The 16,364-nt window shown below is 41.0% G+C and overlaps 1 protein-coding gene across 1 annotated transcript in view; it reads right to left on the bottom strand.

The window, feature by feature from the left end:
• Window positions 1-16,364, bottom strand: part of SEMA6D (semaphorin 6D) — a 65,557-nt gene that overhangs the window by 15,755 nt on the left and 33,438 nt on the right. The window contains exon 2 of the mRNA XM_056135357.1: window positions 59-221. Coding sequence (XP_055991332.1) covers window positions 59-167 — 109 coding nt within the window. The 5' untranslated portion in view covers window positions 168-221. The remainder of the gene's footprint in view (window positions 1-58; window positions 222-16,364) is intronic.

The following is a 16,364-nucleotide window of genomic DNA, read 5'->3' as shown; positions in this document are numbered from 1 at the left end:
AATCAAAACCAGAAATGATTTCTTCTGAGAAAAGGAGAAAGTTGTTTCTATTACTTACAGTGATAATCTACGGTATTAAGGGGTTCATCATCTTCAGGAAAGCTGACTGCCCTCAGTTGGGAAATCATCAGGAGCAGCATGTAGGCACAAAGCAGGAAGAACCTCATGGTGCAGCAAGATGAAGGCAGAGAAGCCCCTCCTTAGAAAGCCCACTTAGCTACCTGGAAAACAGACATAGTTTGGAAAGATCACAGTGCTAAGAGGAAGCTGTTTTCTCATTTGTAAGCAGCTCCACTTCAACGCCAGCCCTCTCCAGTGCTTCCTGCACCCTTCCAAGCAAGAGCCAGGACAGGGGTGGAAGAGCTATCTCTAAAAACTCAGGAAAAAACCACGGCAGCCTGCCAGGACTGACGAAAGCATCTGCTGAGCATATTGAAGCTTTAGGCAAATTTGCAAGAGTTTTTGAGGTAGCTATGTATGTCATCGTCACAAAATCACCAGAACCACAAACACAATGCTGGCTGCTGACTTGGCAAGAAGATGTGCAAAGTTGGGATTAGAATTTTAATTAAACCCCAATCTGCTTCCCTTCCTCCAGCCATGAAGTAAATCCAGTATGGTTCCTCTCTGGCCCCCATAAAATGCCAAAGCTGCCTTACGTGTATCTGAGGAACCAAAAGGCCTGTCACCCCTCAACTGATCTTTGCTTAAGACATGGCCAAATTTTGCATCTTTACCCAACCCTTAGCTCTAAATGCATTAGCAGACCAGTTCCTTAAACGTATCAAGTCTAATATGAAAGCAATGACCTGAATAACCTTGAATCAGGGAATAAAAAGAAATAAATAATTTAACTCTCACAGGGAATAAAAAGAAATGAAATAATTTAACCATCAATTAGTCCAGGAAGCAAGCCACGTTTGGCAGAGATGAAGCTGGATAACTGATTATATATATATATATGTATATATATATATATATACATACATATATATGTGTGTGTGTGTGTGTGTGTGTACTTTTTTTTTTTGTCTACCCCTGGCAGTGCTCAGGGCTTACTCTTGGCTCTACACTCAACTATTACTCTGGTTGGACTGGAGGGATCCATATGAGGTGCTGGGAATTGAACTCAGGTTAGGCTAGTCCCCAATCAGTTGTACTATTTCTCTGTTCCTTGGGGAAAAGCATAGATTTGCATTAAACAACTTAGGCAAATGCCTTACCCACTGTACTATTGCTCTGGCCCCACATTAAACGATTTAGAAACAAACCAGTACCTTGAGTATGAATGTTCTCTTAGCTCTACTGAACTTTAGAGCTGTAAGGGACCTTAGGGACCAACTAGTCCAACTCCTTCATTTTTTTAGATGAGAAAACTAAGAACTGGAAAAATAAAGAGACTCAGTGAATTTCATGTAGCTATTTAGGGCAAGACCAGACTTCTGGTCTGAGTTACCATTCAGGTTCTTTCCATCAAATTGAATGAATAAAGAAATTAAATGACTGAGTCATTTCTTTTCCTTTCTTCAAAAATAAAGCATTACAAAACTCAATTTTTTGGAGTAATGGATATAATCATTATCTTTATTGAAGTGATGTTTCACAGGTGCATGCATATTTATCAAATTGTCCATTAAAAATGTGCAGCGTATTGTACATTAATATCTAAACAAGACAACTGTAAAATATTGTCAAAAATTATAAATATTTGCAAGTTATTTATTTTAAAATACAGCTATAGGACCTGGGAGACAGTACTGACAGTAGGGTGCTCACCTTGCATGCAGCCAATCTTAGTTCTATCCCTAGCACCCCATATGGTCTCTGAGCCCACCAGAAGTGATCACTGAGCTCAGGGCCAGAAGTAATCCCTGAGCACAGCCAGATATTGCCCAAAACCAAAAATAAAATTCAATAAAATAAAACTACTTAGAACCTCTCTGGGCTAAGAGGTCACAAACTGTTTTTGTGAGCTTGTAAATTCTCCACTTTGCAACAATACCAGCCTTTCCTCAACACAAACTGTGACTGTGTGGGCAGTAAAACATTAATCTGTAGCTCTAGTTTCACATACCTAGGAACTTTAGGGGTTATTATAAGAATCAGTTCAAATTTTGGTGTGTGTGTGTGTGTGTGTGTGTGTGTGTGTGTGTGTGTGTGTGTGAGTCATCTAACCACTCAATTAGGTACCTACAATGACTCATCTCTTTTTTGTCTGTTTTTTTTTTTAGTCACACCCAGCATTTTTCAGGGTTTAATCCTGGCTCTGTGCTCAGGGTTCACTCCTGATAAGCTCAGGGGACCGTCCCTGGTACTGAGAAAAGAATCCAGGTTGGCCGTGTGCAAAGCAAATGCCTTATCTACCTGTTTTTTATTGTTGTTAGTTATTGTGGTGGTCATATCCAGCATAATGAGAACCACCAGAGTATCTCTAGATGGTTCTTGAGGGACCTAGTGGTACTGGGGCTCAAACTCAGGGTTTTACACATTCACTCTCTATCATTTGAACCACTTGGGAACCTCTTATATCTTCTTGATGTCAAATTCACAGAAGCACATTGTTCTATGCAATGCTCTTAATATATATTTTTCTTTTCTTTTCTTTTCTTTTCTTTTCTTTCTTTTTTTTAATTAGTGAAACACCATGAGGTACAGTTGTAGACTTACAAACTTTCATGCTTGGGTTTCAGTTATACAATGATCGAGTACCCATCCCTCCACCAGTGCCCATTCTCCACCACCAATGATCCCAGTAGCCCTCCCACTCCCCATCCTTTCCCCCCAACCCACCACACCTCTGTGGCAGGGCATTCCCTTTTGCTCACTCTCTCCTTTAGGGTGTTGCAGTTTGCAATAGAGGTATTGAGTGACCATCGTGTTCAGTTTATATTCTACTTTCAGCACTCATCTTGCATCCCTAGCAAGTCCTCTAAACATCCTTTGCTTGGTATTCCCTTTTCTATCTGAGCTGCCTTTTCCCCTAGCATGTGCTGCCAGCTTCCAAGCCGTGGAGCAGATCTCCTGGTACTTATCTCAACTATTCTTGGGTGTTCGACTCCCATTCTGTTACTTTATAGTCCCCAGATGAGTGCAGTCTTTCTATGTCTGTCCCTCTCTTTCTGACTCATTTCACTTAGCATGATATTTTCCATGTAGAACCACTTGTATGTAAATTTCATGACTTCATCTTTTCTAATAGCTGCATAGTATTCCATTGTGTAGACGTACCAAAGTTTCTTTAACCAGGTAAAGTAAAGGCCCTCCCGTAGTTCGTCGATTTGCTCGAGCAGGCCCAGTAACGTCTCCATTGGAGACTTTGTTGTTACTGTGTCTGGCTTATTAAATACGTCACGGGGAACTTGCCAGGCACTGCCGTGCGGGCGAGATACTCTCGGTAGCTTGCCGGGCTCTCCGAGAGGGGCGGAGGAATCGAACTCGGGTTGGCCATGTTGGCTGCGTGCAAGGCAAACGCCCTACCGCTGTGCTATCGCTCCAGCCCTTTGTCTGGTTAATTCTTTAACCAGTCATCTTTTTTCAGGCACTTGGGTTTTTTCCAAATTTTGGCTATTATGAACAGTGCAGCAATGAACATATAACTGCAGATGTCATTTCGACTGTACTTTTTTGCCTCTCCGGGATATATTCCCAGGAGTGGTATTGATGGGTCAAATGGAAGCTCAATTTCTAATTTTTTGAGAATCGTCCATGCTGTTTTCCAAAAGGGCTGAACCAGTCGGCATTCCCACCACCAGTGAAGGAGGGTCCCTTTCTCGCCACATCCACGCCAACACCCGTTGCTTCTTTTGGATGTGGGCCAGTCTCTGTGGTGTGAGATATCTCATTGTTGTTTTGATCTGCATATCCCTGATGATTAATGATGTAGAGCATTTCCTCATGTGCCTTTTTGTCATTCGGATTTCTTCTTTGAGAAAGTTTCTGTTCATTTCGTTGCCCCATTTTTTGATGAGGTTGGATGTTTTCTTCTTGTGGAGTTCAACCATTGCTTTGTATATCCTTGATATCAACCCCTTCTCGGATAGGTATTGGGTGAATATCCTTTCCCATTCTGTAGACTGTCTTTGTAATTTGGTCACTGTTTCTTTTGAGGTGCAGAAGCTTTTTAGTTTAAGATTATCCCATTTATCTATCTCAATACACCTTTTTCTAACCAAAGTAAGAACTTAGTTTAGTAAAGAAAGAGACTAATAGTATGAAGTAATAGTGAAATAGCATAGTGGGTAGGACCTTGCACATGGGTTCAATACCAGACACCCTATATGATCCCCTGAGACCCACCAGAAATAAACAATGAGCACCACTGAGTATGGCCCAAACTATTCCCCTTCCCTCCCCAAAAATATTAATAGTAAAACAAAATTTTTGAGTTGATAATTTTGTGTATTTATATTTGAGGGGGAATTGGATCACAACCAGCAGTGCTTAGGCTTTATTCCTGGCTCTGTGCACAGGATCACTCCTGACGGTGGGGTTGACCACATACAAGGAAAGCACTTTACCTCCATGCACTACTTATCTGGCTCTTTAGTGGGTGATTTTAATCCAGTGATTTTTTCTTTTCTTTTCTTTTCTTTTTTTTTAAAGAACTGAATCCTGTACATTATTTGGAAAGACACATTAGAGAAGCAAGTCTGACTTACATTTGAACAATCACTGTCACTGTCCTCCCGTTGTTCATCGATTTGCTAGAGCAGGTACCAGTAACGTCACCATCGTGAGACTTGTTGTTACTGTGTTTGGCATATTGAATACATCATGGGTAGCTTGCCGTGTGGGTAAGATACTCTCGATAGCTTGCTGGGCTCTCCAACAGGGCCAGAGGAATCGAACTTGGGTTGGCCGCTTGCAAGGAAAATGCCCTACCCACTGTGCTATTGCTCCAGCACATTTGAACGATATTTTTCCAAATTCTTAGCTGATTGACTTGGTAAAGGATCTCCACTCTCTCTACTTTTTTTTTTTTTACTATAATATGGGGTAATAAATACCATCTTATTCACAAGCTGAAAAAGAACCAAATGCCGGCACAGACAGATTCTAAGTCAAGTGAATCCTCCTCACTCATTTCCTGTTGTATGCCCTTCCATGAGACCATGGTGGATTTTATAAAGAGTCTAAGTAAGAAAGGCCTGAAAGAAATAGATGTCCAAAAATATTAAGGCCATAAAACCGTATTTAAAATTTTAGAATCCTTGAGCATGCGGCCACATTTGCTGCCGCACCACATTTTATATGCTGGTAAACTTTTATACAAGGGCTTACTGCTCCAGGGTGAGATACAGCAATCTTCACATACTTTCCCCTAAGGAAACTTTTTTGGATCATTTTTAGCACATTATTCATAACAAGCAATATAAATTATTTAAGTCCTGCTTGGAGGCAGGGTTTGGGGGTTGGAGTGGAAACATTCGAAATATGGTGGTGGGTAGGTGTTGGAATATTAAATGTAACAAATTATTTTGAACAACCTAGTAAAAATAAAATAAAATTCTTAAAAATATTAAGGTTATTTGTTCCACTTCTTCCCCCTTGCAAATAGTTATAATAATACAAATGGGCTTTTATATTAAATTTTAGGTCTTTAGTTAATTTATCAAACCTGGAAAAAAACGTTTAAAAAATTGCTAACAATCCAAACATCCTAACCCAACAATCACAACTGAGTTCTAGGTTTTTTTGGTTTTTTGTTTTTCACTATGTGCACAGTTTCAGTCACAGGGACACAAAGAACTCCATCAAGTTACCACTGCTCCTGAAACAGCAGCTTCCCTCCTTGCTTCACCACAGTAGCTATGCTTGCTTTGTTGTTGTTGTTGTTGTTGTTAAACATTTACTACCATTTACTACAAACATGGTGTATCTACCATGCTGCAATCTATGTTGTTGCCACTGACTTCGTATATAACATTTATTATTTACTTCTATTTGAGGTAAGTTAATTACAATTAATGGTTTTATTTTATTTTTGTTTATGCACAAAGTTACTGTACCAAGTGGACCAGAGAGATAGTACAGAAGGTAAGGTGCTTGCCAATCCTGGTTAGGTCACAAGTCATCACATACAGTTCTTAAGCACTACCAGGAGTGATTCCTGAGCACAGAGTCAGGAGTAAGCCCACAGTACAATCAGGTAAGTCTGAAAATCAACCAAATGAAAAAAAATTCACGGCACCTCCATCATCATCAAAGTGCTAAAGATCCTTCAACACTGTCCAGATGCCACTTCTTAGTCCCTGTCTTTGGCCTTGCCCTCACCTCAACCCCACCCCCACAATTAATGTGGTAACCTCGAATCCTGCTCATCACCTGTCTTTGTTTTTTCACTAAAACTGTATTACTATTTATAAAGACCCTAGAAAGTTAAGGCAGCATCAAATTACAAAATCTTGTCCTAAAAATTAAATTCTGCTTATGACACCAGACCCAAACTTGATGCTGCTGAAGGGCAAATCACTGAATATTCACTGGTAAATATTCAGAAACATTAGAAATATCAAAAAATGTAAAGAAATCTTAGAACTATCTGCCTGAACCCAAGAAGGGGTGAGACTCCATCTCTATTGGGTGAAGTACTGAAAGGTTCCTGTCTTGTGGACACATGATCCGGAAGGCAGGGAAGGGCGGGGTCCACACCAGGAAGCTTATCTCTCCCAGCTGTGATTTCCACTTTGGGTCAGAGGACAAAATCACGCTGACTCACTGTCGAGCACTGGGCTGCGGCTGAGTTATCACTTTCTATCACTCATTCATGTGACACTGCAGAATGCAGTTTTCACCCAGTCCTCCTCCCAGCAACCTCATCCTCTAAAATAAAACCCCACCACTAATTGCTTCCTGTTCTTGCATAAAGCCATTATTTGAAAAAAACAAATTTTACTTTCTGATTTGTCATAGCACTTATAAATGGAAGTGTTTACTGTAAAATACATATCAAAGTAAGGCTAAGTGGAGAGGAAAGAATCTCAAAGTATCTAAGGGAAAGGTAGCAGGAAGGAGATTTATTTGCAAGTAGATCTCCTGACTACTTCAGATCTCCGCTTATTTAAGAAAATATCTCAGAATTATAGGGTTCTGTGAAATCATGAAACTAGTTACAATGAAATAGGGCAAGTCAAGAAGTAGAGAAAAATGTTGAAAAGATCTTTGCTAGATATAGGGTTTAGAAAAAAATGCTTCCAAATGTACTTGTGCTACTTACTTCCTGGCTCTGGAATTTTATTTAAGTTGACCTGAACTCTGGACTCTCAGTTACCTAAACTTGAAACAGAAACAGTTTTCTTGACTATCTTTTAGTGTCTACTTAGGGTTAAATGAGATATTCTCTATAAAATATCTAACATATGAGGCCAGAGTAATAGTAGAGTGGACGGGGTATTTGCCTTGCATGTGGCTAACCCAGGTTCTTCCATCCCCAGTATCCGCTATGGTCCCCAGAGCAATGCAAGGAGTAATTTTTGAGTGCAGAGCCGACAGTAACTCCTGAGTATTGCTGGGTGTGACCCCAAAAGCCAAGAAACAAACAAATAAGAAAACTAATATAGAGCCAAGTCCATAGCAAATCTAATAAATTATAGCAAATATTATTATGATTATTACTATTTTACATTGGGCTGGGGCAAAAGCACAGTAGGTAGGGTGTTTGCCCTGCATGTGGTCAACCCAGGTTCAATTCCTCTGTCCCTCTTGGAGAGCCCAGCAAGTTACAGAGAGTATCTGGTCCACACAGCAGAGCCTGGCAAGCTCCTCGTGGCATATTTGATATTCCAAAAACAGTAACAAGTCTCACTTTGTGTTCCTGGAACAAGAAGATGCCATTGGACTACACTAGCATGCAACAGGGACAAATGGAGATGTTACTGGTGCCCACTCGAGCAAATCAATGAACAACGGGATGGCAGTGCTACAGTGCTACTACTTTTACATTACTAGGGGAAAAGGTCAAAAACAAGGTTTGCTCTTTCATCTTATAGACGAGGGTTTGCAAATACAGCATGGTGAGTAAGGAGCTTGCCTTGCACTTAGCCAACTCAGGTTTGACCCCCAGAATGATTAGAAGAGATTCTTGAGAGCAGAGCCAGGAGCAAGCCCAGGGCATGGCTGGGACTGGGTGTTTTCCAAAACAAACAAACAAACAAACAAATCTATTCATTTCATATAGCCATTTACACAATTTTATCATCCAAATGAAGTTGTACCTATTTTTTTTTTGCTTTTTTGGGGTCACACCCAGCGATGCACAGGGGTTACTCCTGGCTTATGCACTCAGGATTTACTCCTGGCGGTGCTCAGGGGACCATATGGGGTGCTGGGGATCAGACCCAGATTACCAGCATGCAAGGCAAACACCCTCCCCGCTATGCTATCACTCCAGCCCAGAAGTTGCACCTATTCTTGAAGGTACAACTTCACAGACAAACATCCAAGGAAGAAGGAACCACTTTCCTAATTAATAAACCTATAGTAAAAAACATTCCTATAGGAAATGATTCCTTTCTTAATGATTCCTTTAAGAAAAGAGGATATATAAGAAAGTAAGGTTTGCCACTTCTTACATTATATATGTGATCTGACCCTATTATTTCTGATGGGGTAGACTAAATACAATGACAAGAGCTCTTAGAAAAGGTTTCAGAGTTAGCATGACAACAGAAAATGAGTCCCATACTCAGAACTTGATTTCACTCTTGTGAGACATGTTAATTCTTTTAACACATCAAATTGAGAAGTAGCTATCACGAAGTCAGATTTAGGATCATCTTACATTTAGGACCGAATGTCCAGAGATTTGGATATGGATCTCTGAAGATCAATACCTTCATGAGAGGAGGTAAACATCAAACATTTGCTAAAAACAAACAAACACAAAAAAAACCCCTCCAATTTGGTCTGCAAATTACATCCAGCATTGGATGGATGTCATTTCTCTCCAGCACCAGGTTGCAGATAAAAGTTAGGGCAAATCTTCTTTAGGACAAAATAACATCCTCCAGCATCTATAATGTGTTGCACAAAATGTCCAGCCCTTAAAAACAATTAGTAACTATTTCAATGACTCAAACTAAGAAAGGTAGATAGAAATATGCCCATGTGTAATCTATATATTGGATTTATCAGAGATTTTTAATTTTAAAAACAATTTTTTTTACTTAAAAATATCTGTGTGGTTTTTCAGTGTGTTCAAGAAAAAAGATGACAAGGTAGAGGACTTCACCAGAGAATTGGGAGGATCTATTTTAACTATTTGATGAATTTTTTTAAAAACTGAAGAGCACTATGGAGATGGATTTCTTGAGATGGAATTAGCAATCCACTTCTTGTAGCTGAAGAGAAGTTTAGTCACCAGGAAGATGGGTTTATAGAAATTATCAGACAGGAACACGAAGGGCAAAAAGGCTGTAAAAAACAGACTAGAGAAAAGCACATAAGATCTTGTAAAAAAATTAGAACATATGAGAGAGGGAGAGAACAGATAGAAGTAATATTTGACAAGATAATCATTACATTCTTTTTCAAAACTGACAAAAGACCATTAAGTCACACATTCAAGAAACTTTATGAACATTTCAATACAAAAAAAAAAAAAAACCAACCCAGACTAAACACATCACAGTCAAAATGCTGAAAACAAAGACCAGGAAAACATTAAAAGCAAAAAGGTATTTTACTTTCAATGAAGCAAGAATAATACTGACAGCTGACTTATCAAAAAATATAATGGAATCTAGTAGACCACAGAATAACATCTTCAAAGTGCTAAAAGAAAATAAATTTTCAGTCTAGAATTCTATAACCAGTGAGAATATTCCTCAACAATGAAGTCAAAATGAAGATTTTTCTTCAAAAAAAGACAAAAACAGATGTTCTATAAAGATTCTCAAACTAAATGAAATACTGAAAGGGAGTTCTTTGAGCAGCAGAATTAATAAAGTTGGGCAATACAAATTTCTTTTATTGTTACAGTATCATGGATAAATTGAAATTATGGATCCCAAATAGAGAAATTGATCATCTTTCTCCCCCTGTAAATGGCACTAGTTAAAAGGAAAGTAGAGGGGCTAAGATACAGAACAGAGGATAAGGTGCTTGCCTTGCACAAGAATAGTCCGTTTTATCTCTGGAACCACATATGGTTCTTTGAGTCCTGCTTAGGAGAGATCCCTGAGCACAGCTGAGTGTGCCCCCACCCACCAGGGTAAACAGAGAGTTCAGAATTCAGAAATCTCCTGTTTTATTCAGAATAAAAGCACCAGGAGATAGCTCAGAGGTCTAGGCTGGCATGCACTAGCACATGAGCTGGAGCCCTACATTCCCTGCTGTGGCCTCAATAGCCCTTTCCTAGGCCATGCCTAGGTATTGAACTGCCTGGCCCTGATGGCTAAGTATTGCTAGGAGGAGTCTCTGGAGTCCCTGAGTACTGCTTAGGAAACATCCCCCATATCTCTAAAAAGAACTCAGAAAGAAGCCATGCTGATTTGAATGTTCATTTCTGACTCTATTCAAAGGACACCACTACCCAAAAAGGATCTGTTTAGACTGGAGAATATGAGGTGGAATATGAGAACCCCCATCCCCAACCTGAAGATTTGAAAGTGAAATTTTCAGTTTCCCAATGACTTTTTTCAGGCACCCAGAAGCTGATTTATATAAATAGATATCTCTATCTATATATCATACACACACAAATGCACACACACACACACACATATAAAATCACATATGTGAGGTTCTGCACCTTCTCCTGTCTTTCAGCTGGTAACTCTCCAATCTTCTAAGAAAGTCTTTTCAAAGTCTTTACAACCCCAATCTCCATGGTTCCATTCTAGACTTAGGACTAGCTATCATCCCTCCATTTTAACTACAAGTCAAGCATCATATACTTTGATCCCACTCTCGCTGTCCCAGCTTTCCTGTTTGTTTGACTACACAGGCTCTTTGTTGTCATCAATGTTTTCCTTCTTCCAATTCATTAACTACTCCTTGGAATGCCACTATATACAAAAGAGATCTGAGAGTCCATTGCTGGTCATTTCATCTCTCTCCTATCCTAGACTCTCGTATTCTCTTTCTCCTTGTCAGACTTTCTTGCTGATGAACTCGGTCATTTACCTCCTGCATCTCAGATCCAAAACAACTGAGCACTAGCGAAATAAACCCACTTTGGGGCAATCTGGTAGTAATATCATTGCATTCTGGTTACCAGCTACCAACTGAAACCTACACTTCTCTATCAAGTTGGCCCATCTCCCAGCTTGGCAAATCTCTCTCATTCTCCTCAAGGCCCTGAACTGTTTCCTCTCCTCTACTCCACTCTTCACCCCCTGCTCCACAGCTATTTCATGGATAAAAGGCCCCAAAAGATGCACTTCCTCAACTCACTCCTTCTTCCCATCCCCAACTCATCTGCATTTGCATCTTCTAGCTTTTCCTCCTCTCTGCTGATTCAAGAGATTTCACTCCCTAACCTTTTCTTTCCAGTGCTTTCAGCCCATCTTCCTGCCTTTTCTGAAACAGATAGAAAATAAGGACTAAGTTTTTTACCTTCTGTACTGCTTTTTATGGACCTTCTAGCCTTTAGATTTTGCCTTTTTATCTTTAAAAAAATGTGCAAAAGCTCTGGGTGCTCAGGGCTTCTGCAGCCACACCTAGCTCCTTCCTCCCATTCATAATCAGGCCTCAGGAAAAAGGTTTTGATTCTCACTGTCGTCATTTCCGCACCTCCCACTCTTCTATCTGCTCCCTCGCTCCAGCTCTGGTCTCAATAACGCCTTTCAGTAAAGACGAGGATGACCTCCAGGTCCCTAACGGCAAAGGATACTTTCCGGTCCCTTCTCATGTGACTGCTCAGGAGCTCTGAGAGGCGATGCAGGCCGGCTGTTCGCTGCCTTTTAGAGGACTGCATTTCCTTACCTTCCCTCATTCCGCATTCTTCTGACCTTTACCTCCCTTTCTGTCAGCCCCTTATTTGCTCCCATTCATTTTCTAAATGCAACCTGAATGATCTTTTCAGAAATGTAACCGGCATCATATAATCTCATAATCCTCCAGTAGCTTCCTGCTGTGCTGAGGAGAAAGCGGGATCTTCTTTGTGCTCTGGGAGTGCAGCCTCTCCTTCATTCTAATCTCCATCTCTCTAATTATTTCTTTTTCTACCTGCTGGTCTTTGGCCCTGGAAAATCTCCTACCATCTATTTCCACCTTGTCTTTGCCCATACTCTTATTGGCCCTTCTTGGCCCCTATTCAGCATCTGGGTAGATATTTCTGTGTCCTTTGGGATAAGCATATCTTGCCATTGTAAATACCTGAAAAACTCTGAAGGGAAGGAGAAACAAAAGATCTAATGATGCTCCCTCCTGAGTCACCACAAGTCAGTGTAAACAGACATTTTTGGACTCTAATTTAATTTAGGTTCAGTGAATACTATTTAAAAAAAAACAATTAACTACCCCACCAAGCAGGGACCACAGAGCCAAGGAGGATGGAACCCCAGGCTCAACTCCAAAATCTTTTGTTGAGAAGACTGTCAAATAGAGCAGAGAAATGTTAGAACAGAGCTGTATGTAGCAGAGGGGGCACTTTCATACCAGGGTCTCTGAAAATCCAGAGGACATCATTCACATTGTCACACATGGGACAGAGTTTCAGGAGTACACAGCCACCTGCCAGCCCCACCAGGTGAAATGGAAATGAAGCCATGAATTTAGGAAGATTGAAAAAGAGCAAAGGAAAGCAAGTTAATTGCTATTCCTTTGAGCCTACCAAGACACAGAGGATCATGTAAATGAAGGTCAATTACAAAAGGAGGTTTAGGTTTGTAGAGCATCCAGTGCATTTTGTGTAGGGCTGTGGATTTTAATCAGCATTCACCATCAGCATTTAATCAGAATAATATGACAGTCAGGCCTATCATAGTATTAATCAGCATGATGTGACATGTCTGTGTAACCTTTGCACTCTGAGAAGGTGAGAAGAAGGGAAGATGAACCTTCATTAGATTGATACAGATTCCAGAAGAACCCTCAGCAGAGGTGAGGTGGGCTACTCTGCCGATATTCTTAGCAGCATGGGTAGTACTTGCATTCAAGTTTATCAGCAACTCTTTACTTATATTAAAAATAAATCATATGTATTATTTATTTTTAAATATTAAAACACAAAGACATATATATATATACATATATTATATAATATACATGCATGCATACATACATGGGCTGGAGTGATAGCACAGCAGGTAGGGCATTTGCACGGGGCCGACCCGGGTTTGATTCCTCAGTCCCTCTCGGAGAGCCCAGGCAAGCTACGGAGAGTATCCCGCCCGAATAGCAGAGTCTGGCAAGCTCCCCATGGCATATTCAATATGCCAAAAACAGTAACAACAAGTCTCACAATGGAGACATTTCTTGTGCCCGCTTGAGCAAACTGATGAACAAGAGGACAGTGCTACAGAGCTACAGTGCTACATATATATATACATATATATATATATATCATATACATATATACACACTCTCGGGAGTTCAAGATGCCGCTCTGTTTAACGTTCATTGATTTAAAGAAGGCCTTTGATTCTGTTGAGACGGAAGCGGTCATTGAAGCCCTAGCCAATCAGGGCTTTCAAGCCCAATACATCAGGATCCTCCGTGAGCTGTATTGCGGATTCACTACCAGGATCTCACCATTCTACAAAGAAGTAATCATTGATGTCAAGAGAGGGGTGCGGCAGGGTGATACCATTTCACCGAAACTCTTCAGTGCCACCCTCAAGAACATCATGCGACGACTGGTATGGGAAGGAATGGGAGTGAAGATAGATGGTCGGCAACTACACCACCTCCGCTTCGCTGATGACATTGTTTTAATAACACCAAACATCAGCCAAGCGGCACAAATGCTGGCCGACTTTGACCGTGAGTGTGGAAAGGTGGGACTACAGCTGAATCTTACGAAGACAATGTTTATGAGAAACAGTCTTGTTCCTGACGCCCCATTCGCTCTCAATGGAACGACCATCTCCGAATGCAACAGCTATGTGTACCTAGGTCGAGAGGTCAACATGACAAATGACCTGGCACCCGAGCTGCGCAGGAGGAAGAGAGCGGCTTGGAATGCCTTCAAGAACGTCGAAGAAATAGCTAAGAGGACGAAGAACCTCCGGCTCCAGGCACATCTCTTTGATTCCACTGTTCTTCCTGCATTAACATATGCCTCAGAGACCTGGGCCCTACGCAAACAAGATGAGAACGCTATTCAGGTCTCCCAAAGAAGAATAGAAAGAGCTATGCTTGGAATATCACGTTTCACTCAAATGAGAGAATGAATCCGAGTTCTGACATCCGTCGACGATCAAGGATCAGGGAAGCTGTCTCATATGCCAAGGTGTCGAAAATCAGATGGGCTGGTCACGTAATGAGATTTAAAGACGACCGCTGGACTAGAGCTGTTACTGATTGGATTCCACGGGATGTCAAAAGACCGCGTAGCCGCCCACCTACCAGATGGTCAGACTTCTTCGTCAAGATCATGAACGATCGGTTTGAGGCCCTTCATGTTCCCGGAGCGAACAGATGCCATTGGGCTACACTAGCACGCGACAGGGACAAATGGAGACGTTACTGGCGCCCGCTCGAGCAAATCGACGACTAACGGGAAGTTAAGTGATTAAGTGATAAGTGATATACACACACACACACACACGCACACACACATATATACACACGTATATATTTCCCCACCTTTTCTTGTTTTTTACTGCTGTGATGACTGCGGCCTTAACACCTACTATGGTGCCTGAGATCACAAATAGCAGTACCACTGAGATCTCTTTGGGCGTGGGGTGAGGCAGAGGATCTAATTCTCAGACTTCAGCCCACAGGCTAGGTGCTCTTTCTGCTGAGCTACATGCCCAGGTTCCTTGTCAGTGACTCTTCACTCCTGGGAGATCATCTGCTCTTTCTTTTAAGGAATTTCTACAGTAAGTTCCCCATCCAATCCACTCCTACAGAGTGGTTTAAGAACCAGGTACCAGGTATGAGCAAATCTCTCTTCTATTGTTCTAGGCCAGAAAGAGGTACCTGAAAAGTCCTTGATTCTATGCCCCTCCCCCCAATGTGAATTTGATGCCCAGTGACAATAAGGGCCTTCTTCAGTGGTACTTTTATCATTAACCACTAGCATAACTGCTCCATTGCAAGTAAAGGACCAAACAATTCTCTGACTCATCCTTCAGATAGCCAAAGCTCAATGGACACAATTAAAATCTTGGAAGGCACAAATTCCAGAGGGGCAAAGAAAAGCTAATCAACCATGAGAAATCTTTCGGAAACTCATCTTTTCTCACTGAAAGTGGCAAAGGAAAGGATGAGGCACCAGAGATCTGAGGTCACTGACCAGTCTCTTCACTTCTCTGGCTTGAGTTTCTTCAGTTAATAAAAGAGGAGTAGGCTCAAAGTATAGGAACACTTTCTTCTCTGTTCTCCTTTGAGATCTGAAAGAATTTCAACTTCCCATATCTTCTCAAATGAATGGGACAGTATAACCAATATCTCAATTCCATGGGTTCTATCCCTTCTGTGAGCACCCCTCACCAACACAGGATTTCTCCTGGGACCCTGCTCTGCTATCAACCTGTCTCCTAGCCACTTGTCCACCCACGTTACCTTGGAAAGAAGTCTGAATCTCCTGTTTTCCATTTTCTAACTTTTCATTAAATTTCCAAGCTACTTCATTTTTACTTTAATTCCTCTCCATCAACATCAAACATCTGATTGCTAAACCCAACTCAATCCTTATTTGTTTTTTGGCCCTGCGGATTGAATCCAGGTCAACTGCATACAAGACATGCATTCTTTATTGATAAATCACTTCTTCACTCTCCCCAGGTGCCAAATCCTGTAGATCTCTGTCCCAGAGCTGGAAATGCCACCTTTGACTTTCAAAGTTGCCTTAGCCTTCTTGCTACTTTTTTCTGGCACCCTTCCTAATCTCATCTAAACATGCCCAATTTAATCTAAATATTCCCATTCTCATCTAAGCTTAGGGTCTTCATGATTCTATCTACTTTGGGAATTCACGCACATCATACCCAACCTTCTTCATCATTAATTAACTGATGAGTTCCAAAGCCACATGCCTAGTATAGACCACACACCTAAGACTCAGAACCAACTATTCAGTCCTCTGCTAAAAATGTTATCTCAGTAAAATACTACTACTACTACTACTACTAATAATAATAATATTGGGGCTGGAGCAATAGTACAGAGGGTAGGGTATCTGCCTTGCACACGACTGACCTGGGTTCTATCCCCAGCATCCTAAAGGGTTGTAATTCCTAAGTGCAGAGCCA

This window comes from Sorex fumeus, unplaced genomic scaffold, assembly GCF_029834395.1.
Source record: "Sorex fumeus unplaced genomic scaffold, SorFum_2.1 ptg000111l, whole genome shotgun sequence".
NCBI classification, from domain to species: Eukaryota; Metazoa; Chordata; class Mammalia; order Eulipotyphla; family Soricidae; genus Sorex; species Sorex fumeus.
Note: the sequence above shows the minus strand (reverse complement) of the source record. Positions and strands in the feature narration are given on the sequence as shown.